Below are 24930 nucleotides of genomic sequence, written 5' to 3'. Positions count from 1 at the left end.
AAATTATCTACTGGGCACTGTGTTCAATATCACGGTGATGGGTACGCTAGAAGCCCAATCTCCACCATTACTCATGCAATACCTATGTAACAAATAAGCCTATGTGCCCTCTGAATCTAAAATAAAAAAAAAAAAATTCAACATCATTGCTGGCACATAAGAGATAATTAAGTAGTAAACGTTATGTAAATAACAGTTCACAGAATCTGGCTATTTCATGAAATGCATCTCATGAAGCAGAAATGAGTAAATCTTTTAGAAAAATAAAAAGCTGCACTTGATTTACGTAATTATAGCGTTCACAAATAAACCTATTATAAAATACATAAAATGACAAAGTTTTACAAATATTTATAGTTCATATATTTTCTGAATATAAAAAAGTGTTTACGATTTACTAGTATGAATTTGGAAACCCTTCTGAAGACAAAAACAGTCATTTGAAAGCTACATATGAGCTTCTGTTCTTGGTCCTCTTTTTATCAACTACAGACTGTGACTCTATGTCCAATCTCCTAAGATTATTAAATGTTTTTCTGTCAACAAGTGAAATAGCACCCTGAATTGTATACTACAGTTTAAAAATAAACAGGTCCTATATATTATAAAAAGAACCTGATATGTACATCTAACCTCCCCCACACTCATTATTGGTGAATAACAAAAAATTGGTAGGTGAATAAATGACCTGAAAGAAAAGTAAATCCTATGCAAAAAAATAAAGTAAACAATAATAGGTGACTACTGGTGGGAAACGTCGCAAAATGAAGTCGATTAGCTAGGCAGTAAGTCAGAGATAGAATCTCAATTATTTGTATCAGGACCCTTTTAAACTTTTTTTTTTTTTTTTTTTTTTTAGACAGTCTCGCTCTGTCACCCTGGCTGGAGTACAGTGGCACAATCTCAGCTCACTGCAACCTCCGCCTCTCGGTTCAAGCAATTCTCCCACTTCAGCTTCCTGAGTAGCTGGGATTACAGGCACGTGCACTGTGCCTGGCTAATTTTTGTATTTTTAGTAGAGATGGAGTTTCGCCATGTTGGTCAGGCTGGTCTCAAACTCCTGACCACAAGTGATCCTCCTGGCCTTGGCCTCCCAAAGTGCTGGGATTACAGGCATGAGCCACCACACCCAGCCTAAACTCTTAAGAATTATGCAGAGGCTGGGTACAGTGACTCACATCTATAATCTCAGCACTTTGGGAGGGTGAGGAGGATCACTTGAGGCCAGGAGTTTGAGACCAGCCTGGGCAACACAGTGAGATCCTGTCTCTATATAAAAAATTAAATAAATTTTTAAAAATTACAATTAAAACCAAGACTTGTGAAAATATTTATGAATTCATTTTAAAATAAGTCATTTTATGTTTATGTAAATATTTTTTAAGAGAAACAGCTATATGATCCAAAATTTAAACTTTTAGAAAAAAGAGTAGCCCCTTTTACATTTTTGCAAATCTCAGTACCTGGCTTAACAAATGACAACCAGATACTCATTTATCTTTTCTGGCATTCAGTGTGTTGCAATATGTTCTTTAAGCAAAAGTACATAAAAAAAAAACAAAAAAACACGGCCTCACACTGACATCAAACTAGAAAAAGGAAAACCTCATAAATGCCTGTAAGAGGGTCTCAGGGACTTCCAGAGGTCCACAAACCACACTCTGAGATCCACAATACTAAGTATATAGTAGCTGCTCAATAAACTTAGTGAATGATATGGAAATAACAAAAGCAGTTATGCAGAAAGCTGAGTATAGTCTACTGTTACAAGTAAGACAAGTACTTAAAAAGCATGCTTACTATACTGTTAGGGTGTAAAGGATTAACATGATAAATATAGTATAAAACTCCTATTTCACAACTCAAGGACACAGAATAAAATCACCTTCATATAGCAAATAGCCACATACTCGTATACACCCCAATAATAACAGTATCTCTCAAAATGGAAGAAAACATACTTTTAACCCTTTACCCATTTAGAAAAAAAAAAGTACAGCTTGCTGCAAGGACTCATTTAATTTTACATAAACACACTCTTTGAGGCCGAAGCAAATCTGACTTTCAAGGTGAAAATAAAATATAAAAACTATTCTTGGAGTTATTTCTAAACAGAACTAACATCAGAATTGTTTGAATCATCAGATTTGTCTATTTCGAAAAAAAAAAATCAGATTCAACAAACGAATCCTCGGGCAACAACTGTTCGAGAATGACAATACCATGTGCAGGAGTGCTATGTTTTCTACGATTTGACATTTTCAGTGATTAAGAATTACTATATTTTGTAAATGAAAATATCACTATTAAAACCAGAATGCTATAAATAGAATGATGTCTTCTGTTTCCAAAGTCAATATGCCACAGCAATGCAAAAATAATAATAAAAGCTAGGTATTTCGTGGCAAAGTTATCTCAAGGTAAACACTGCAGCTAAGCACTACTGGCGAGTATTCACAGGACAGACAGGAAAAGGGTTAAATATAGCTGCATCGGCCAGGTGCAGTGGCTCACGCCTGTAATCCCAGCACTTTGGGAGGCCAAGGCAGGCGGATCACCTGAGGTCAGGAGTTTGAGACCAGCCTGGCCAACATGGTGAAACCCTGTTTCTACTAAAAATACAAAAAATTAGTCGAGTATGGTGGCGTGTGCCTGTAATCCCAGCTACTGGGGAGGCTGAGGCAGGAGAATCGCTTGAACCCAGAAGGTGGAGGTTGCAATGAGCCGAAATCACACCATCGCACTCCAGCTTGGGCAACAAGAGTGAAACTCCGTCTCAAAATAATAATAATAAAAAATAGCTGCATCATCGATATACATAATAGGCAAATTCATAAAGAGTAGAATAGTGGTTACTAAGAGCTGGAAGGGGGGAATATGGGGAGTTACTGTTCAATGGGTTCAGAGTTTCTGTTTGGGATGATGAAAAAGTTCTGGAAATGGATAGTGGTAACTGCTGCATAACACTGCAAATATACTTAATGCCAATGAATTGTACACTTAAAAATTGTTGAAACTGGCCGGGCACAGTGACTCATGCCTGTAAGCCAAGCACTTTGGGAGGCCGGGGCAGGTGGATCACCTCAGGTTGGGAGTTCGAGACCAGCCTGACCAACATGGAGAAACCCCCCTCTACTAAAAATACAAAAAATTGGGCTGGGCGGGGTGGCTCACACCTGAAATCCCAGCACTTTGGGAGGCTGAGGCGGGTGGATCACAAGGTCAGGAGATCGAGACCATCCTGGCTAAAACGGTGAAACCTTGTCTCTACTAAAAACACAAAAAATTAGCTGGGCGTGATGGCGGGCGCCTGTAGTCCCAGCTACCCGGGAGGCTGAGGCAGGAGAATGGCGTGAACCCGGGAGGCGGAGCTTGCAGTGAGCCAAGATCGCGCCACTGCACTTCAGCCTGGGCGACAGAACAAGACTCCGTCTCAAAAACAAACAAACAAACAAAACTAGCCCGGCGTGGAGGCACATGCCTGTAATCCCAGCTACTCAGGAGGCTGAGACAGGAGAATCACTTGAACCCAGGAGGCAGAGGTTGCGGCGAGCTGAGATCATGCCATTGCACTCCAGCTTGGGCAACAAGAGCGAAACTCCATCTCAAAAAATAAATAAATAAATAAATAAATAGCCAAAATGGTGAATTTTATGTTATGTATATTCTACCTCAATTTTAGAAACACAAATACTAAATTGTATAAAAAGCTAAAACATAGGCTACTTAAAAATATAAAAGGCTGGGCTGGGCACGGTGGCTCACGCCTATAATCCCAGCACTTTGGGAGGCTGAGGCGGGCGGACTGCCTGAGCTCAGGAGTTCAACACCAGCCTGGGCAACACAGTGAAACCCCTTCCCTACTAAAAATACAAAAAAATCAGCTGGGCATGGCAATGCACACCTGTAGTCTCAGCTAATCGGGAGGCTGAGGAAGAAGAATTGCTTGAACCCGGGAGGCACAGGTTGCAGTGAGCTGAGATCGCGCCACTGCATTCCAGCCTGGGCGACAGAACGAGACTCCGACTCAAAAAAACAAATAAAAGGTTGCACTAAAACCACAAGACATAAAGTCCCAATTTCTTTTGTTTACTTTAAATGTACTTAATAGTACATTTAAACAAAATAAATCTTTCAAAAAATAGAGGGTACAAACACCTGCTTGAACTATTAAGGGAACTAAATATCTGAAAAATGGAATAGTGAAGAGTATCTTTTTACTTACCTGCAACATGCTGACTATCTCAACTTTGTTGAAGAAAATAAAAGACGTAAGAGTAGAAAGAAAATTCTCTTCAAAAACAGATGGTGTGGGCAAAATGATGTCCTGAATGTACTGTACCCTGTAAGTCTGATGTATTTTTTGCCTTAGTTCAGAGTCTGTTATTGGTATAACTTCCTTGAACTTTGCAGTTTTGGTCAAGAATTCTCTATGTCTTTTTGGCTGAGCCAAAGCAGGGTCATATTCAAGGCATCCCACGACATCCATGATACACTCATCAGAAAACATTACCTCAAAAAGAGTTGCCTTATTTAGGAATAAGATTCCTCTAATAATTTCATACAAATGGTGTAAGCCTTCAGTGTTTTCTAGGTTCTCGCAAGCTTGGAACAGCTGCAATAGTTTTTTAATATAGCCTTCATTTTCCAAGGCGAGAGCCAGCTTTTCCCTACGGATAGGTGAGGAGAGCACTGAGGTAACTAAGTCAGCAATCTCTTCAAGTTTATTGAGTTCACATGTGGGCAGGTCAATCAGATGACTAGTTTCAGGCATTTCTTCAAATCGTTCTTCTTCAGATTCATCAATGAGGTCCTGTGTGACTTCCACTGATGGGTCTTTACCTTGAACCTAAAAATATCCAAGTATACAGCTAATTACCTTAAAATACAAAATAATTCAAAATTTTGGAAATCAAATCATTTGGAAATGCCTGGCTAGTCACTACTAATTAAAAGTGAAGTCTAGGCCAGGCATGGTGGCTCACGCCTGTAATCCCAGCACTTTAGGTGGCTGAGGCAGGCAGGTCACTTGAGGTCAGGAGTTCAAAACCAGCCTGGGCAACATGGTGAAACCCCGACTCCACTAAAAATACAAAAATCAGCCAGGTGTGGTGGCATACGCCTGTAATCTCAGCTACTCAGGTGGGTGAGGCAGGATAATCGCTTGAACCTGGAAGGTGGAGGTTGCAGTGAGCTGAGATCGCACCACTGCACTCCAGCCTGGGAGACAAAGCAAGACTCTGTCTCAAAAAATAAAATAAAAAATTAAAATAAAAAAATAAATAAAATAAAATGAATTCTCTTCCAGCTTGGTCCCTGAATGACTCTCATGAATAGGGCCCCTTCCCCTATTGGTCAAACAGCATTAAGGAGAAATCAACTTTTGTTGTGACAAGCCATTGAAATTTTAGGATTGTATTACTACAACACAATCTGATCATAACGTCTCAGAGACAGCCAATGAACTCTGCTGTATGGATTCACAATAAATCCACACTATCAATAGGGTTTTTCAATAAAAATTCTCTAGTCTATAATCCTATCGTCATCCCTTACAGCTGCTGCTTTAAATATTTTTTCACTTTCCAACTTCTCAAACATTACCTTCACCTTTAAGTCTCAGAAAATAAGAGGCTTCCTTTGAATAAAAAGCCCATCAGTACTCAACTTCCTCTAACATTTCTCCATCTCACAACTTACCTTCACACATTTCCTTCATTCATTTCAAAGGAAATGTCTATACCATTTCCTAAGGTTAACATTTCCATATGTACTTCTAAACTTATGCTTTCTCAAAGCTAAACATATAAAAATTATCTTTGCTCTTGTTTTTATAATTTATTTCTCTCCAATGGTTCCTTCTATTTCATCATTCTCCAATCCCCTTAAGACACTCTGAACTATCTGAACCATCAAACTTTTTCAGGGAAGCTTTTTTGTTCTATTTTCTCATTATAAGGGGTAGTGGCTCACGCCTGTAATCCCAGCACTTTGGGAGACCAAGGTGGGCGGATCACCTGAGGTCAGGAGTTCAAGACCAGCCTGACCAACATGGAGAAACCCTGTCTCTACTAAAAGCACAAAATTAGCTGGGCGTGGTGGCGCATGCCTGTAGTCCCAGCTACTCGAGAGGCTGAGGCAGCAGAACTGCTTGAACCTGGGAGGCGGAGGTTGCAGTGAGCCGAGATCACACCACTGCACTCTAGCCTGGGCAAGGAGAGCAAAACTCTGTCTCAAAAAAAAAAAAAAAAAAAAAGGCGGGCAGGGGTGGTTAAGAAATAATTAAGTAATATGGCGCTTATTGAAATTGAAATTGTCCTTTCAAAGATCAGTAATGACTTCCCAGAACTGAAAAAGTAAAACATGAGATATGATTTTGTGAAATATCATGCAGTAGTTAGGAGCAAAAAACTAAATATATATTCAGCAAAATGCACAGATTTTAAGAAGTAGAGTGCTGCGTTGTACAGTAAAGAGTTAACTTTGCTGGGCTATCAGAGTGCTATCTAATATCCCTTCCAAAGGTGGAAAGGTCTGAATAAAAATCAATGACAAAGAAAAAAATAAAATTAAAAAAAACAATGACAAATGGAAAGGAGAAACAGTAAAAGAGGGAAAAAAACATGAAAAAATGAGTAATGTAACAAGGAAAATTCAGTATTAACATTGGTGCCTAAGCTGGGCGCTGTGGCTCATGCCTGTAATCCCAGCACTTTGGGAGGCTGAGGCAGGCAGATCACGAGCTCAGGAGTTCAAGACCAGCCTGTGCAACCTTGTCACTACAAAAAATACAAAAATTAGCCAGGCATGGTGGCGCACGCCTGTAGTCCCAGCTATTAGGGAGGCTGAAGTGAGAATCCCTTCAGCCTGGGAGGCAGAGGTTGCAGTGAGCTTAGATCACACCACTGCATTCTAGCCTGGGGAGAGCCAGACCATGTCTCAAAAAAAAAAAAAAAAAAAAAAAGTAGTGATGCCTCAAGAAAGGCTGAAGGCAAGAGATGACATTGTCTCTTAGCTCAGTTATAACAGATGCCTGGAAGGGTTAAGCAATAGGTTTGCCAAGACCACCCCTCCTCTTAAAACCTGACAAGGTCAAATGGGAGCCTGTAAGCTTTGAAGAGTGACACTGCTCTGGGAGACGTTTTGTCATACAATATGATGATGAACCAGACCAACTGTCTTTTTCTTTTTTTTTTTGAGACACAGTCTCGCTCTGTAGCCCAGGCTGGAGTGCAATGGCACGATCTCGGCTCACTGCAAGCTCCGCCTCCCAGGTTCATCCCATTCTCCTGCGTCAGCCTCCCAAGTAGCTGGGACTACAGGTGCCCACCACCATGCCCGGCTAATTTTTTGTATTTTTAGTAGAGACGGGGTTTCACTGTGTTAGCCAGGATGGTCTTGATTTCCTGACCTTGTGATCCTCCTGCCTCGGCCTCCCAAAGTGCCGGGATTACAGGCATGAGCCACTGCGCCCAGACCCAGACCAACTGTTAATGACTACGTGGGATTCTAGTAATGTGCTAGAATCTACCAACTCTTACTTTTCAGGTTACATCTACTACCATAATGTGATATGGTATAACACTAGTATTGTTGATCCAACTATGTTATCTGTATAAATCTTATAATACTGATATTGATGATCAAATGTATTGGGAGACTGAGTTAAACCTTCCTGAGGATGTAATGCTGATAGAAAAACCACTGGCCCATGCTGCAGTTATTTGAATAATTAAACTAAACTAAACTAAGAAAAATGAAAGTCACTGGCCCTACAGAATCATGGTCTGGAACCTAAGAAGAAAAAAAATCACTGGACTGACAAAAAGCTGGATTTTGTTGACTATCAGTTTCTATGGTACACAGTTCTGTACAAGTTTATGATAAGGTACAATCTGCAGATCAAGGAGAGAAATAAATCAAAGCAGTACAAAAATACAAAAGGTATGACATGGTTTTATAGGAAAAGTTAGTTGTTTCTTTAAACCTATCTCTACTCCACACTGGCCCCAAATACTAGGTATATTCATACTGATATTATTTCTCTATCTGTGATATATATCCTATGCTAAATGTAGATGCTCACACAAATATGATCATTTTGGTTTAAGAGAGTCTTGGTCAAGGAGTGGCCTGTGCAGTAAAGGACTGACCTTGCCAAAGGAAAAGTTTGGCCCTTATCTAGCCCCAGAGAGGTAAACTCTAAGCACTCAGAATATCCTGCTTCATAATAATGTTTACCTGGGGGACATCACCTATGCCAGACATACTATGCTAACAATGTGCTATGTGGTGGGGGCCTTGGACCACAAGATATTCTTGACCTCTGCAGGTGCTGGAATAAGGTCAGCCACACAGGCGGTCAGCCATGCTTACATAAACTCTAATCTCCAGTGAAAACCCTGGACACGAAGGTTTGGGTAAACTTAACTAGTTGGCAATACTGAATGTATGCTGACATATATCACTGCTGGGAGAAGTAAGTGCTGTCTGCGTGATTCCACCAGGAGAGAGAACTGGAAGCTCAAGCCTGAAACTCTCCTAGACCCTGCCCTATGCACCTTTTCCCACTGGTTATTGGAATCTGTATCATTTTGCTATAATAAACTGTAACTGTGAGTATAACAGCTTTGCTGAATTCTGTGAGTCTTTCCAGTGAATTATGGAAATTGAGAGTGCTCTTGGAGACCTCCTGAACTACCTAAGTGAAAACAGTAATAAACAAATTTCCACAAAAATTTCTAGGACGAATACTTTTTTTTTTTTTTTTTTGAGACAGAGTCTTACTCTGTCGCCCAGACTGGAGTGTAGTGGCATTATCTTGGCTCATTGAAACCTCCCTCAGAGGTTCCAGCTATTCTCCTGCCTCAGCCACCCTAGTGGCTGGGACTACAGGCATGCGCTACCACGCCTAGCTAATTTTTGTACTTTGAGTACAGATGAGGTTCCACCGTATTAGCCAGGCTGGTCTCGAACTCCTGATGTCAGGTGATCCGCCTGCCTCGGCCTCCCAAAGCGCTAGGATTACAGGCGTGAGTAACCGCGTCCGGATGGACAAATACACTTATATCCAAGAACATGTATTAAAAAGTAGGTGTTGACATATAGGGGTGGGGTAGTAGGATGGGACAAGGTATAATCTAATACAGTAATCACTAGAATAAATTATCCACCATATAAATTTATGTTCTAGCAGATATGTAAATCAATATCCTAGTTCTAAATAAGAGGAGATGTTTGTCTTCTGCATTATAGTTATATTTTCTGTAAATCTAAAACTGTTCTAAAACAAAAGGTTTCTTTTAAAAAAATTCTAGTTACTTAAGAGTTACCACATATTCTATATATCCTGCTACACTCTAAGTTCCACATAAACTGAAGTCATGAATACTGTTGAGCATTAGTGCCTGGTACAGTATGCATAAACATTAGGCAAACATATGACCAAATATTTATGTTTTTAATCTAAAAGCTTGACTTAATTACTTAATCTTCTTTTGGTTTGCTTAAAGTACTTGCCATTTTATAATATAAGGTATTAATTATGAGCATATGCTATCAAAATCTAAAGTGGTAAAACAAAAGTATGACAAAGTTGTTTTTAAAAAACTTAAAGTAAAATAATTTGCCGTAGAATATAAAAAATTTCAAGTTAGATTATCAAGTCTCACATTAAGACACTATCTCTCCACATCCTAATAAATATGTTTGAAGTAAAAAGGAAACAAAAATTCAAGAAAAGAAGCAAACATTAAGTTAAATATTATAAAAAGAAACTTACCTGACAAATTTTTTCCCAGATCTCATCACAGCCAGCTTTCTCCTGAAAACTCAGAGCCAAATCATAGTTCTCTGCTTCTGACCAAACAATTAATGTATCCTGTTTAAAAATAAATATTTCTATATCATCACACTAGAAAAGAGGTATCTACAAAGTACAAATAGAAATCAAGAGGACTGGAAACAACACAGCAATGACAAATGCCCCGATATGAGTAATCAATGTATATCTGATTGGCATTATTAGTAATATACTGGCAACACAATAGTAGCTTTGATACTAAAAATGACTGAGCAATTTTCTAAAACAAAAAATATTAAAACAGGCTAATAGGCTCTGACTCATGTTACTCAAATAATATTTATAAAAAGGCTAGCCATTCTTGGCCAAAACTATAACAAAGACATTCCAACCATCTACTTTCTGTTGCTTCCAGAAAATCAGCTGTCCCATTCACTAACCACCTATGTATTTATCCTTCCCTTTGAGCTGGTTAAAATAAGCTAATACCTGAAAATAGGTTAAGGCTTAACTCTATTTTTGCCTTTTTTTTTTTTATATCGGGAAAAGACTTCAGGATCTTAAGAAATGTAACACCATGGTGAAACAAAGCTATTTGCTCTTATTTACAAGTGCTACCAACAGCACCCAGTTCAGTACCTTAGCTTAGGGTGTAGAAAAATTAGCCCAAGGTTTAGGTAAGCAGTCTCCTAGAATGTCTTCAATTATATGCCTACCAAAGGGTTAGTTACATTTTTAGGAAAAGGTTGTCACCCCTTGTATTAGAAACCAAGGTTTGGATTTAAAATAAAACATAGACACACACACACACACATACACACAAATATACATATATATATTTTGTTGTTTCCTCCTTGAGACAGGGTCTTGCTCTGTGACCAGACTAGAGTGTAGGGGTACAATCACGACTCACTGCAGCCTCGACCTCCTAGGCCCCAGCAATCCTCCCACCTCAGCCTCCCGAGTAGCTGGGACCACAGGTGCACACACCACGCCACACTAATTTTTCGTAGAGACAGGGTTTCACCATTTTGCCCAGGTTGGTCTGGAACTCCAACTCCTGGGCTCAAGCGATCCGCCTGCCTCGACCTCCCAAAGTGCTGGGATTACAGGTGTGAGCCACTGCACCCAGCCTAACACACATTTTTAAACACTAAAAACACTATGCAATACTCAAATGAACAATCTTTTAAGGATATATAATAATGAAAGTTTAACGTGGCTAAAACTTTGATTTTCAAAAAAATACAAAGTTTATACGCTACCAAAAATATAATCTACAAAACACCTTATATGTAATAACTTGTTCATTTAAGTAGTACTTATAAATATCATGACCTGACATGAATACAAAACTAAAAATCATCCCCAGATCCAAGACAAAGTGTTGAAAATGGGAACATTTCAGTACTTTTTGGCTTTAAACAGTAAATGAAAAATATTATTTAATTAATCCAGGCCTCAGATTAATACTTCTTATTTTCTGTGTAATCAGGTAAAAATAGCTAGAAATCTGTGTTCTATCTTCTTCCTGGCTATGCTTTTTGGGAGAAACTTGCTACCAGAGTTAGTCTAAAATTCTCTCAAGTCACTCCTTTGTCTAAAATCCTTCAGTTTTGGCCAGGTGCGGAGGCTCACACCTGTAATCCCAACACTTTGGGAGGCCAAGGTAGGCAGATCACAAGGTCAAGAGATGAAGACCATCCTGGCCAACATGGTGAAACCCCGTCTCTACTAAAAATACAAAAATTAGCTGGGCGTGGTGGCGCATGCCTATAGTCCCAGCTACTCAGTAGGCTGAGGCAGAAGAATCGCTTGAACCGGGGAGGCAGAGGTTGCAGTGAGCCGAGATCAAGCCATTGCACTCCAGCCTGGCGACAGTGCGAGACTCCGTCTCAAAAAAGAAAAAAAAAAAAAAGAAATCCTTCAGTTTCTCTCATCATCCACAAAAGTTTTCAAACCTTTTTTAAAAAAACCAGAACCCCTTCTACAAACAAAAATTCACTAAGAACCTCCATATATATAAAAAAAGACATAAATAGAGCTACTCTGGTCAGTGCTGGTTAAAACACCAGGGTACCCACTCAGGCTCCCTACATTCCCAAGTCATCTTCTTAGAGCCTTCCTCAAAATAGCTTCACAAACAGTGATCTCCAAAACATTTTTGACTGCAGTTTAATTTGCTTATTATATACAAAAATATATTAGTATATTAATACACTATAAAACACATGCTAAAATAGAAAAGTCTTATAAGAAGATAACATAAGCAAAATTTTTAAATGTTTGAACTGCAATGGCTCCATATCATTGGTTAGTATTAAGACCCAATATACACTTAAGGCATAGTATACCCAAACATAACAGTGGATATAAATCCATATTTAAAATTATCCTTTGGTAGAATGCAATGGCTCAAGTCTGTAATCTTAGCATTTTGGGAGGCTAAGGCAAGTGGATCACTTGAGGCCAGGAGTTTGAGACCAGCCTGGGCAATGCAGTGAGACTTCCATATTTAATTAAAAAAAAAATTATTGGCCAGGCACGGTGGCTCACACCTGTAATCCCAGCACTTTGGGAGGCCGAGGCGGACGGATCACCTGAGGTGAGGAGTTTGAGACCAGTCTGGCCAACATGGTTGAAACCCCATCTCTACTAAAAATACCAGAATTAGCCGGGTGTGGTAGCAGCCACCTGTAATCCCAACTACTCGGGAGGCTGAGGCAGGAGAATCGCTTGAACCCGGGAGGTGGAGATTTCAGTGAGCGAGATTGCATCATTGCACTCCAGCCTGGGGGACAAAAGTGAGACTTTGCCTCAAAAAAAAAAAAAAAAAGTAAAAAAAATTATCTTTTTAATAACCGAACTTTTTGAGAGGGGTAACTTCTTGTCAGATCTATTACATCATTGTTTCTGCTTTGTCCCATGGTTGACAGTTTACACTAGCAGTAAATGTAAATTTAACCATTGTCTAGTTCATTTGTACTTATATCATCATCAACCCCTTTTAAGGCACCTATCCATTTTGTTTGAGTTAGGATAGTTTAAGTTACAAAATATTTGCAGTTATCTCCACATATAGGCTACAGTAATTCACAAAAGTTGGGTATGAGAATATAGAAATAAAAAAACAGTTTCTCATACTACACTATCACAACACAAATCACTGCTGTCACCTTCACCACCAAGAAGTGTGAGGATTTCTCCCCACCAATAATCAATCAGTTCCATATTAGACACCAGGTGGGTGTTCTCCAATTCACCTTCGACACTGTTTACCCGGAGACACTGACAGATACCACAGTTGAGGGCTCAGCCCTACAAGACTGCCCCCTACTTCTAATGCCAATTGCAAGCCTGCGTTGTTTTACCTGTTTCCAACCAAACGACTATAAATCAGGCTTCCCATGACTCCCTCCTTGGATTTGATTAATTTGCTAAAGTAGCTCACAAAATGCAGGGAAACAGTTATATCTACCAGTTTATTATAATATAAAGGATATTTTAAAGGATACAAATGAAGAGAGGTATAGAGCAAGGTATGGGGTAAGAGGCTCAAAGGTTGCATTACCTCCCTGGGCACATCATCCTCCAGGAACTTCCACTTAGTTATCTGGGAGCTCTCCAAACCCAGTCCTAATGGGCTTTTATGGAGGCTTCATTAAACAGGTATAATTAAGTAAATCACTGGCGACTGGTGATTAATAAACCCTCAGCCCCTCTCCCCTTCTGGAGGATGGTGGATGGGGTTCAAAGCCGCAATCTTCTAACTATGCCTTGGTCCTTCTGGTGACTAGATCTATAGATAGTACTATCTACAGTCAGGTCAATGGATATTACTAACAGAATGAAATCCAAAACCCTTTATCCAGCCATCCAATGCCTTTTCCATTTTGGCTACAATCAATGTTTGGTCCAGGTAAACATTGAAAGAGAAGGTCCAGGTAAACAACGAAATCTGAATTAAGGTAACTGAGCACCTTTTCATCATCACTTTCTTTTGCTCTTCTTTTTTTTGATACAGAGTCTCACTTTGTTGCCCAGGTTGGAATGCAGTGGTGCAATCTTGGCTCACTGCAACCTCCACCTCTGGGTTCAAGCGATTCTCCTGCCTCAGCCTCCTGAGTAGCTGGGATTACAGGCGTGTGCCACCACACCGGATTAATTTTTGTATTTTTAGTAGAGACAGGGTTTCACCATGTTGGCCAGGCTGGTCTTGAACCCCTGACCTCAGGTGATCTGCCAGCCTTGGGCTCCCAAAGTGCTGGGATTACAGGTGGGAGCCACTGCACCCAGCCCCTCATTCTTAACTTTAAATTCTTTTCTCTGATCTTGTCAAAATACCAGAAACTAAATGGGGTTTATATTTAGAGTTCTTTTCCAATGCTGAGGACTGACCCTGGGAAACAGTCAACGGTTACTGATCTTTCTTCTTCCTGATTACCAATAACTGATCCATCACATGCCCTGTCAATTCTACCTTCAATAAAGATCACAAAATCCATCCATCTCTGTCCATCTCTATCACCTCAATCCAATCCAACATTATCTTTTGCTTGGACTATGCAGCAATCTCCCAATGAGTTTCCCACTTATTGCTTCTCTTCAATTCCACAGATTGATACTATTAAGTATTCTGGATCATGTCATCACTTTGCATAAACTCTTCAAAAGCTTACTTTAAAAATCCCAACTTGGCTGGATATGGAGGCTCATGCCTGCAATCCCAGCACTTTTGGAGCCCAAAGAGGGAGAACTGTTAAGCGCAGGAGTTTGAAACCAGCCTGGGCATCATAGTGAGACCTCATCTCTACTAAACATTAAAAAAATTAGCCAGGTATGGTGGTATGCGCCTGCAGTCCCAGCTACTCAGAAGGCTGAGGTGGGAGGATCGCACCTAGGAGGTCAAGGCTGCGTGAGACTTAATCATGCCACTGTGCTTTTGGCTGGGAGACAGTCTCATCTCAAAACCACCGCCCTGCCTCCAAAAAAATTCCAAACGAAAAGATAGTGACCAGCCAGAAGCAGCACTCGATGAGGTATTTCTGGATGAATGAATATATGTGGTCAGATCAACAAGACTCAGTCTTGAGCTCTGTTCTTTTCTCAATTTATAGCTATTACCTCAAAGGAGGTTACCTTGTAGCTAAAAATTCATAATTCATCTGATTTTTTTTTTTAAAAGGCTGGAGTGCAGTTGGCTATTCACAGGTGTGATCATCATGAACTATAGCCTCAAACTCCTGGTCTCAAGTGATCCTCCTGCCTCAGCCCCGAAAAGCTGGGACTACTACTGGCATGCTAGGCCTTTTATGATTCTTAAATTAGAATCTCCTGCCGGAAAGTCTCACCCTATCTCTATTCCCAGATGTTCATTTTAAGACCTTTTCATGGGCTGGGTGTGACGACTTATGTCTGTATTCCCAGCACTTTGGAAGGCCAAGATAGGTGGGCTGCTTGAGCTCAGGAGTTCAAGACCAGCCTGAGCAACATGGCATAATCCCATATCTACAAAAAATTAGCCAGGCATGGTGTGCACACCTACAGTCCCAGCTACTCAGGAGGCTGAGGTGGGAGCCTGAGCGCAGGAAGTTAAAGCTGCAGTGAGCCATGATCACGCCACTGCACTCCAGCCTCGGCAACAAAGCAAGACTGTGTCTCAAAAAAAAAAAAACAAAAAAACTCTTTCCATTTATTTTACTGTATGTAACTTCAAAGCCCGGATGGAAAAAAAAAAAAAAGCAAAGCACAAGACAGTATATAGTATGCTACCAGTTATACCAATAAAAGGGAAAAAATACATACAATTGTATGCATATTTGCTTACATATGCATACCTCCAGCAAGATATATAAGAAACTGGTGATGTCAGTGGCCTCTAGCAAGGGAAACTGTATGGACAGAATCTGGCGTGGGAAAGAGACTTCAATAAATACCTTTTCAATTTTTAACTGGGCTAATATATTACATACTACAAAAAAATTTTTTTAATAAGCCTCAAACCAAAAGATTAATGTAAACCTGCTTAACTTCCCACTTTCTGGAAAGAACCATCACCTTCCTGGCCAGACTCAAAAACACTATCAGTGACCTTTGATTCCTTCTCTTTAATATTTAATCATTTACCAAATTTTCCAGCACTTTCTGGAAAATCTACTGGAGCTCTGTTCCTTCAAGTCCATTTACCGTGGTGGAATAGACTTTCATTTTTTGTATCTGAATTATTGCAAAAGGTCTTGCTACTCAAAGATCTTCTGCTCCACCCTATCCCTCCTCCCCAATTTATTATTCATGACATTGCCACACTCATTTCTTTAAACACAGTATCACTTTAGGCCCCTACTCAAGAACCTGTAATGTCCCCTTCTGAACCTGTGTATTATCATATTTGGGATTGGTGGTAGGAGGGGGAGAAACCACTGCTACAAATAGGCTTAATACCTTTTGTAGCAAGTATATTTCCTTTCCTATCACAGTTCCTTCCACTACCACCACCAAGAATGAACTTTTTCTTAATGATTCCAGCTTATATTAACCTCTTCCTTAATTTTCTACTGCTCTAAGTCTGTGCAAAATGCAAGTTTACTTTTTATATTTTGTGTTGGCACATACCTGCTGTATAATCTCAGTCAAGAATCTTACCCTTTCTGTACCTTTGTTGCCTCATGTGTGAAATGCTTTCATGGGCTTTCAGTGAAGACTGTGGTAAAACACTGTTATAAGCTATCTTATTATCATTCTGTATCTGTTTCATCTGTTACATCCTGCCTCCAAATAAAACTGCAATGAGGATTTTCTTAAACCCAATTAACACACAATTGTGTTAAATAGGTACACATTCTTATGACTCTGGTTTTTTTTTTTTTTTTTTTTTTGAGACAGTCTTGCTCTATCGCCCAGGCTGGAGTGCGGTAGCACAGTAACAGCTCACTGAAGCACTGACCTCCTGGGCTCAAGCAATTCTCCCACCTCAGATTCCCAAGCAGCTGGGACTACAGGTGTGTGTCACCATGCCCAGCTAATTTATATTTTTTGCAGCGAGAGTCTCAGTATGTTGCCCAGGCTGGTCTTGAACTCCTGGACTAAAGTGATCCTCCTGCCTCAGCCTCCCAAAGTGTTGAGATTACAAGTGTGAGCCACTGTGCCTAGTATGACTCTTGTTTTTTACTATTTTAAGATATGTAGCCCAGGCTGGGGTGCAATGGCTACGCACAGGCACAATCATAGCACACTACACCCTCAAACTCCTGGCCTTAAGTGATCCTCCAGCCTCAGCCTCCCAAGGAGCTGGGACCACAAGCACACGCCACCACACCTGGCTTTGACTCTTTTTGATTTAGTCAGTATCAGTGGGACTGATTTGAAGTAACTTAAAATTTCTGTCACATCTATCAGGTATGTTATTTCATGTTGTATCATATAATGATTCTCTTCTCTTTCCAACATGTTTAAATGCTTAAGTTTATTGGGTAAGTACATCTTCTTCCATTAACGACTTCAGTACTATGCACAGTAAGGAAGAAAGTGATGTAAATCAATAATGACTTTTCAATATCCAGTCATATGACATTCAGCTTGACTCATTCTAACTCCTTTTAGGCTCACAATTTGGTACTTCATTTATGAAAGAAAAGATGTATCTTGAGCACACAATTTAGTAGTTGGCTCATTTTAAAACTATAATGTTAAAAGAAGAATGTTTAACATTCCCCTCTGAATTTACTCAATTTTTTTTTCTTTTGAGACAGAAAAATCGCTTTGTCTCTCCAACTGGAGTGCAGTGATACAATCATGGCTTACTACAGTCTCGACCTCCGAAGCTCAAATGATCCTCCCGTCTCACCTCCAGAAGTAGCTGGCACTATAGCTGCGCACCACCACACCTGGATAATTTTTGAATTTTTTTTGGTAGAGACAGGGATCTTGCTATGTTCTGCAGGCTGTTCCCGAAATCCTCAGCTCAAGGGATCCTCCTGCCTTGGCCTTCCAAAGTGCTGAGATTGCAGGTGTGAGCCACCATGCCTGCCATAGTCAACATATTTTAATACAGCAAAATGGCCTATAAACATCTCATTCACTTACTCATTAAGTTTTTAATAAGAACCCGCTAATGGAAACAAAAAATTTAACCCATTACTGCAGTCCCAGCTACTGGAGAAGCTGAGATGAGAGGATCACTTGAGCCTAGGAGTTCAAGCTCAGCCTGGGCATCACAGCAAGATCCCATCTCTGAAAACAATTTTTTAAATTTTAACTCCACTACTGAACAACAGACTTCATGTGATATTTGGAAATTAATAACTTTCTAGACTAATTTATTGAATAACCTAAATGATGCCTTTTACAAAGGATAATTCTAACAAACATAGAAAAATGTTACTGTATTTGGAAATCTCAATTTGTGTAACTTCAAATAACTACAAATTAAGCTGAATACAGCCACTGCTCACACCTGTAATCCCAGCACCATGGAGGTGCTGAAGCAAAAGGATCACTTGAGGCCAGGAATTCAAATCAGCCTGGGCCACACAGTGAGACCGTCTCTACAAACACAACAACAAAGTTTTGTAATAAATTTTTTAAAGGTGCAAATTTAGCCTGGACAACATAACGAGACCCCATCTTTACAAATTTTTAAAAAAATTAATAAGGTTGGCAGGGCTTGGTGGCTCACGCCTGTAATCCCAGCACTTTGGGAGGCCGAGGCGGGCGGATCACGAGGTCAGGAGATCGAGACCATTCTGGCTAACACGGTGAAACCCCATCTCTACTAAAAAATACAAAAAAATTAACTGGGCGTGGTGGCAGGCGCCTGTAGTCCCAACTACTTGGGAGGCTGAGGCAGGAGAATGGTGTGAACCCGGGAGGCGAAGCTTGCAGTGAGCAGAAATCGCACCACCACACTGCAGCATGGACGACAGAGCGAGACTCCATCTCAAAAAAAAAAAAAAAAAAATTAGTCAAGCATGGTGGCTCACATCCATAATCCCATCTACTCAGAAGGCTGAAATTGGAGGATCGCTTGAGCCCAGGAGGTTGAGGCTGCAGTGAGCTGTGATCAAACCACTGTACTCCAGCCTAAGGGACAGAATAAGACCCTCTCAAAAAAATTATTTTCAAAAGTGCAAATTGAAGATTTGGGTGAAAATATGAAAAACCATATCTATTACAAAGAAACTAAGTTTAACATAACCCCTAAATGGCCCTATGATTTCAATTAGAAAAGTGTACTCAATTTAAACAGAAATAAACAGGTAACATCATTCACACAAGTTTTTCACTCTTCTTCAGTGTTTCCATATTCTTCTCATTACCAGAGTTCTCTTATACACCTGAATGTTATGTTGCAAAAAAAAAAAAAAAAAAAAAAGCCCAACAAAAAAATAAACTATTACAAAACCCCAAATAGTATATTATTTAAATGTGATTACAGAAAACATTTCCAAATGGTGTAATTTTTTTAAATAATGCATTTTTTCCAATACTTTATACTAAGTGTATACAAAAATGCTAATTATCTAGAACTAATTTTCTAGTAGAGCAACATTATACACGAAATTACCTACATATCCTAATGATTCTAAAGTATTCACAGAATCACTATGTATTTTTAACTTATGTTGGGTGACTATTTTAAATACAAACCTACTCCATAATGTGATGTTTCCAAAGTAACAACAGCTAAAAGATCTTATATACAATCTGAGAAGAATCCATTATTAAACCTAAATTTGTAGGGAACTGTTTATGACTTAGTTACATTTAAGAACAAAGTTCCTGATAATTATATTCATGCAGATAAGGGAAATATGGTAAAAAAAAAAAAAAATTAGTATTTCTTTCCCCACAAAGAAGCAAGCAAACAAAAACAAACTAAAAGTGATCATCTGGTAAAAACTCGGTATAAAGACAGAGAGTAAGAGATGCCTGGCTGACTGAGAAATTAAATTTACTTAAATGTCTACCTTACAATGCCTAAGGTATAGGAAACATCTTCAGGTTTTCAACTCAGGACAAATGTTTAATTTGCTTCTCCATCAAAAAAGACACACAATATTTTCTAAACAGAAAAAAAAGCTATGAATTGAATATTGAAAATTTTAAAGTATTTCAAATAACTGATTAAGAATGTGTTATATACATAAAATAATTGTTCTAACAGTAAGACGTTGTAATAATAAGCTGCACAACAGACAGAATTTTATTCCTCCAACTACGAAGTACTTGTTTCTGGGCATCCAAATTTTCATAAACCTTGAAGTGGGCACTGACGCTGTAAATGTAATCCTAAAATAATTTATCTTCCTTCAAAAATCTCTGCCATCGTGACTTTACATACCACACACAAAAAAGAATACCTGGAAATAATTCAAATGTATAACAACAAGTGTATGTCATACATAAGAATACTATACAGAGTTTAAAAAGAAAACTAGATCTACATTGTTAACATGAACGAATATTCAAAATGAATGTGTGAAAAATGCAAGCTGCAGAATACATGTAAGAGTACGATATCCACTGTGTAAAGTTTAAAAACACACAACAGACTACATATTATTTATGGATACATACATATGCAGAAAAGGTATAAACGCATGTACACAAAGAATACACATCAACTTCAGAATAGTGGTTACCTATGTAGGGGATGGAGAATGTAAACAACGGGATGGATACAAACAAGCTTTAACTCTATCCATAATGTTCAATATTACAAAAATATTTGAAACAAATATGGCGTAACGTTAACATTGTTAAATCTGGTGGTGTTACAGTAGACACCGATTATTCTCTGTACTTTTCAATTTTAATATATTTCATAATAAAAATAAAAACATTCACAGAATAAAAAAGATTGAATCACTGCTACCATTTTCAGATTAATCAGGCATGCTAAAATACAATACACATTTTCTTTCCCAAATAAGACAATAAATATTAACAGAAGATGTTACATACTTGGTAATGTACACTTTTATAAAGTATCCATTGATTACTATATTAAAAATACACAACAATTAAAGAGCAGGATTTAATGCTTCTACTTCAAAACCTCTACCTTTACTTGAGTCAAAGGATTTAATTTCACACCACAAACAGGCTTTCCTTGCTTTAAGAGTATCCCTTTGAATTTTGTTCTATGTCATTTCCTTTAAACGTGACTCAGAATAAAAGGTTTCATGCACAAGGTATAGAAGAGACTTGGCTAACTACAGTTAAATAATACTAATAAATACATCTTAGAATAAACCGACAGTGGCTCAATCCAAAAATGATAATTATCACCAGTACAAAAACTTCTTTTCAGTCTGAAACTTTTAACCTGCAAGAGAAATACACATGATCTTTGTTTACCAAACATGTTTTTTTCTTGTCAGGAAAGCTTTCCCACCTTTGTCAGATTAATACTTCCTTGATCACAGATGAAGTCTTTCAAATTAAAGATAAACAACTACTTGCCTGTTGTTTCTGATATGCAGTATTTGGATTTATCTTTGATTCCAAGAGTAGTGATCCTGAAAAATAAAAAATAATACATCATAAGTCTCAAATGATAAAACCCTGAATAAAAATTAGAATACACATTAAAGCCGGGCGCGGTGGCTCACGTCTGTAATCCTAGCACTTTGGGAGGCGGGCAGATCACGAGGTCAAGAGATCCAGACCATTCCAGCCAACATGGTGAAACTGTCTCTACTAAAAATACAAAAATTAGCTGGGCGTGGTGGCGCATGCCTGTAGTCCCAGGTACACGGGAGGGTGGGGCAGGAGAATCGCTTGAGAGAGAGGGAGAGGAGGCAGAGGTTGCAGTAGCCCAGATCGCGCCATTGAACTCCAGCCTGGCAACAGAGCAAGACTCTGTCTCCAAAAAAAAAAAAAAAAAAAAAAAAATACACATTTAAACCCCGCCCCCGCAAACTTTTCAAGTCTTTTAACCGAGTTGGACATCTTAATAAAATGTATTCGAATTCACATTTTCTCTCCAAATCTAGGCTTCACATTTAATCTAAAATATTTCACCCTATTCCCATACACCCTTAAAGGAAAAATTAATCTAAAACCAACATTCAAACCAAGGAATGAGGAGACTAGATGACTATTAAAATTTTATTGTAATAAAAATTTTAAGGTCTAAATGACCACTTCAAGCCATTCGTTTTAACAAAAGTTGTTTTATTGCATTCCCAGTTTAACAAATAATGCAAATTACAAAACAAAAACATCATGACAGGGATTAAATACTTAGTATAGAAATTACAGTGCTGCATTTATCCTTTCCTCATTAAGAACAAAAGAACACCTTCTGTAGAGTGATGACTATTTAAAATAAAAGGGAACAAGCAAGAATACAAAATATGTCAAGACTAAACCTAAGATTCTTTTTCTACAGTTGTTCAAATCAAGTCCAGATTATACTATAAAAGGCATTTTAATTACGGCTCTACATTTTGTAATTTAAAATACTTCACATGACTACAATAAACCAAAGAATACAGCAGTTTACAACCTGCTTTGGTGTCCCAACTTGCTTAGATTGTAAGGCATTCACTTTCTCATAGCGCCTTCTACAAAGGCAGCCCGAAGAAATCCAGACTACAGATGTATGTGCTTGTGTGTCCATGTATCGTGGCAACAGTCAGCAATACAGCCAGGAAAACGTGCCTTTCGGTTTTCCCCAGCACCTGTCGACTGTGGCACCTGGGGCCCGTTGGTACAATTTTTTTTTTTTTTAACGACACTCGGAAAGAAAAGTTTCCCTAAACCGTTTGTACTAGACGTATAATGGATAAGTAAATAAAGGGGGAGGAAGGTGTCAGCTCCTAGGGCGACATCAGTACCTAGTCTCTCACTACTTGCTCCCTTCTCTCTCACACTCTCCCCTCTTCAAAAGAGGAGGAACTGGAAAGGAAGGAGTCTAATCCTTAAGAGAGATGGGAGAAGGACAGAGAGTCTCGGTCTCTGAGAATAAGTCCAGTCAAAAAGTACAGTACTTTGTTTTTGCCGTACACAGAGCCAGTTCAGAACCAACGCGCTGTCCCGAAGGAGTAGCAACGGTAACGGGCCCAGGGCCCTAAACCCAAGCTGTGCCCCAACCAGAGGCACTATCCCCTATTCTACAGTTCCGATAACCTTACCGTCGGACTCTGCCCGAACCAGCAGCGACATCCCCTTGAGCTCATCCACGTAAGTGGAGGAGACGTGCCCGGTGCCTCGGTCGTCCCATTGCCGGTCTTCGTTCAGGGTATAGACCTTCACTCGCCGCCGCGTATCCGACATGGTGGCTGCTGTCTCCACCGCTCCAGCCGCCGCCTCCTCGCTTACCTCGTCCGCGCTCCTCACTCTTAGGAGACGGTAAAGGCAGTAGTGGCGGTGGCGGCGGCGGCGGCTTCGGAGAGGCCCGAATTCACCATGGCTCCAAAGGTTCAGCCGCGAGAAGGGGTGACAAGAGCCACTGAGGCCTCTCCGCCCGGAGGCCCCGTTACCTCTCACTTCACCCCCGCATACACCCACTCTCCGTTCCTTTGCCCCCCAGGGCTCGCTCGCTCTCCCACCGCCGCCGCCGCCGCCGCGGTAACTACTACAGATCCGCCATCTTGTAACCCGACTCTCTCTGCCTTTCTCTTCCTCCTCCAGCAGGCTCGCACGGGCTGTCCTCGCAGGGGCTACGGCGGCCGACAAGTCCCATGAGCAGCACCTCCGCTTCTGCACGCGCTTCCCAGGCCGGAATGCTCGGCGCTCTCGCGAGGAGGGGTACCCGACTGGGGCGGGAGTACTTCGGCGAGACTTCCTCCTCTTTCGGCCCGACTTCCTCCTCTTTCGGCCCCGCCTCCTGGCGCGGGGTCGCAATTGGGCGGGAGGTTCTGGCGATCTCCCCGTCCCCGCCTGCGCCGCGAGAGGCCGCTAGGTGGAAGGGGACTCCGGTTCCGCACTTCGTCAGGTTGTTGGCTGGCACCAGTATGTGACGTTCCTAGGAACTTAGCTCTGAGGAAAAAACAAAGCAAACCGGGGAAGTACGTAGCCTTGAACCGGAGTAACCAGGGACAGAAAGGAAGGAAAAGGGTTTCATACCTTCAGGGAACGACGCTCACTTCGTCCGCCTGAGGAGGAAAAATAAGTTTAAACCTTTCTGTGAAAAAGAACGTGGAGCCCTTTCTGCCGAATGGAAACCCGCTAAACCCCGTTATGGAGTCTGCTACAATTAAGCATCTAACCAGGAATTGTCTATGGACACAACTCTCCAGGCAATTCATGCAGAAAGTGTGTTGACGATTTCCTGTTTCTCGCAGAGCGCTTCACCGTTAAGGTTCTTAGTAGCTGGCGATTGTAAAGCACAGTTTCCGCTTCATGAAAATACAGTGCTCTTCTTGTGTTTGTAACCTTGGAAAGTAAGTCTGCAGATAAGTTTAGGGAAGTGGCGGGGAGCTACTTTCCTAACATATCTGTGATTGTTTTGATACTTCTGAGTTTCTCGCGGGCATTTCCTGCGTTCTCTATAGAGCTCTCTTGTACTGAATAAGGAAAAGAGGAATTCTCTCTGCATTGAGGCTATTATCGCACATTGTGCGGTGGATATAGTCACGCATTGGGTCGTAGTAGCGTGTCGTTTATTTCAGTCCAGCTCACTCTTGGTAGAATCCCTTTATTCGTTTTGTTGTTTTTGATAGTCTCTCTCTGCTTCCCAGGCTAGAGTGCAATGGCGCTATCTCGACTCACTGTAGCCTCCGCCTTGAGGGCTCAAGCGATCCTCTCACCTCAGCCTCCCGAGTAGCTGGGACCGTAGACGCCTGCTCCCCATCCCCGCTATATTCGTTCTTTAATACAGTCTCTCAGCTTGTTCAGCTGCCACTTCTGTGCGGCTCATTAGCCTGATAGGTGAAAACTAGGCGAGACGCGCACACTGACCCTGCAGTGCATCTTGGGAGTTGTAGTCATAACTAATCAATGGTCTTGTTAAAACGTGCTTATGTTTTGACCAGATCGCTTAAGTGTGGACACCCTTCAGCAGTACACTACAACGTGGGTCAGTGTACAGAACACATGCTGATAGAAATAATTTCAAAATCTGGATTCATAGTTTTTTTTTTTTTAATCTAGAGACCTCAGAAAATGTACTTGAACAAAAT

The 24930-nt window shown here is 40.2% G+C and overlaps 1 protein-coding gene across 21 annotated transcripts in view; it reads right to left on the bottom strand.

The window, feature by feature from the left end:
- The window catches only part of PPP4R3B (protein phosphatase 4 regulatory subunit 3B), a 106526-nt gene extending 81814 nt beyond the window's left edge, over positions 1-24712 (bottom strand). For 5 of the 21 annotated variants that reach the window (XR_010149129.1, XR_010149130.1, XM_063789070.1 and 2 more), the window contains exons 1-4: positions 22942-23679; positions 21266-21321; positions 9782-9880; positions 4226-4849 (exon numbers count right to left, since the gene is read on the bottom strand). Coding sequence is in view for 17 of the 21 variants with exons in the window: in XM_063789070.1 (XP_063645140.1) it covers positions 4226-4849; positions 9782-9880; positions 21266-21321; positions 22942-23083 (921 nt within the window). In the remaining 4 variants the exon portion in view is untranslated. Of the gene's footprint in view, positions 1-4225; positions 4850-9781; positions 9881-21265; positions 21322-22941 lie in introns of all 21 variants that reach the window. The other 16 variants (XM_054677881.2, XM_016948556.4, XM_063789071.1 and 13 more) reach the window with 10 other exon arrangements.
- Between the last annotated feature and the right edge of the window lie 218 nt (positions 24713-24930).

The sequence above is a fragment of the Pan troglodytes genome, chromosome 12, assembly GCF_028858775.2.
Source record: "Pan troglodytes isolate AG18354 chromosome 12, NHGRI_mPanTro3-v2.0_pri, whole genome shotgun sequence".
NCBI classification, from domain to species: domain Eukaryota; kingdom Metazoa; phylum Chordata; class Mammalia; order Primates; family Hominidae; genus Pan; species Pan troglodytes.
Note: the sequence above shows the minus strand (reverse complement) of the source record. Positions and strands in the feature narration are given on the sequence as shown.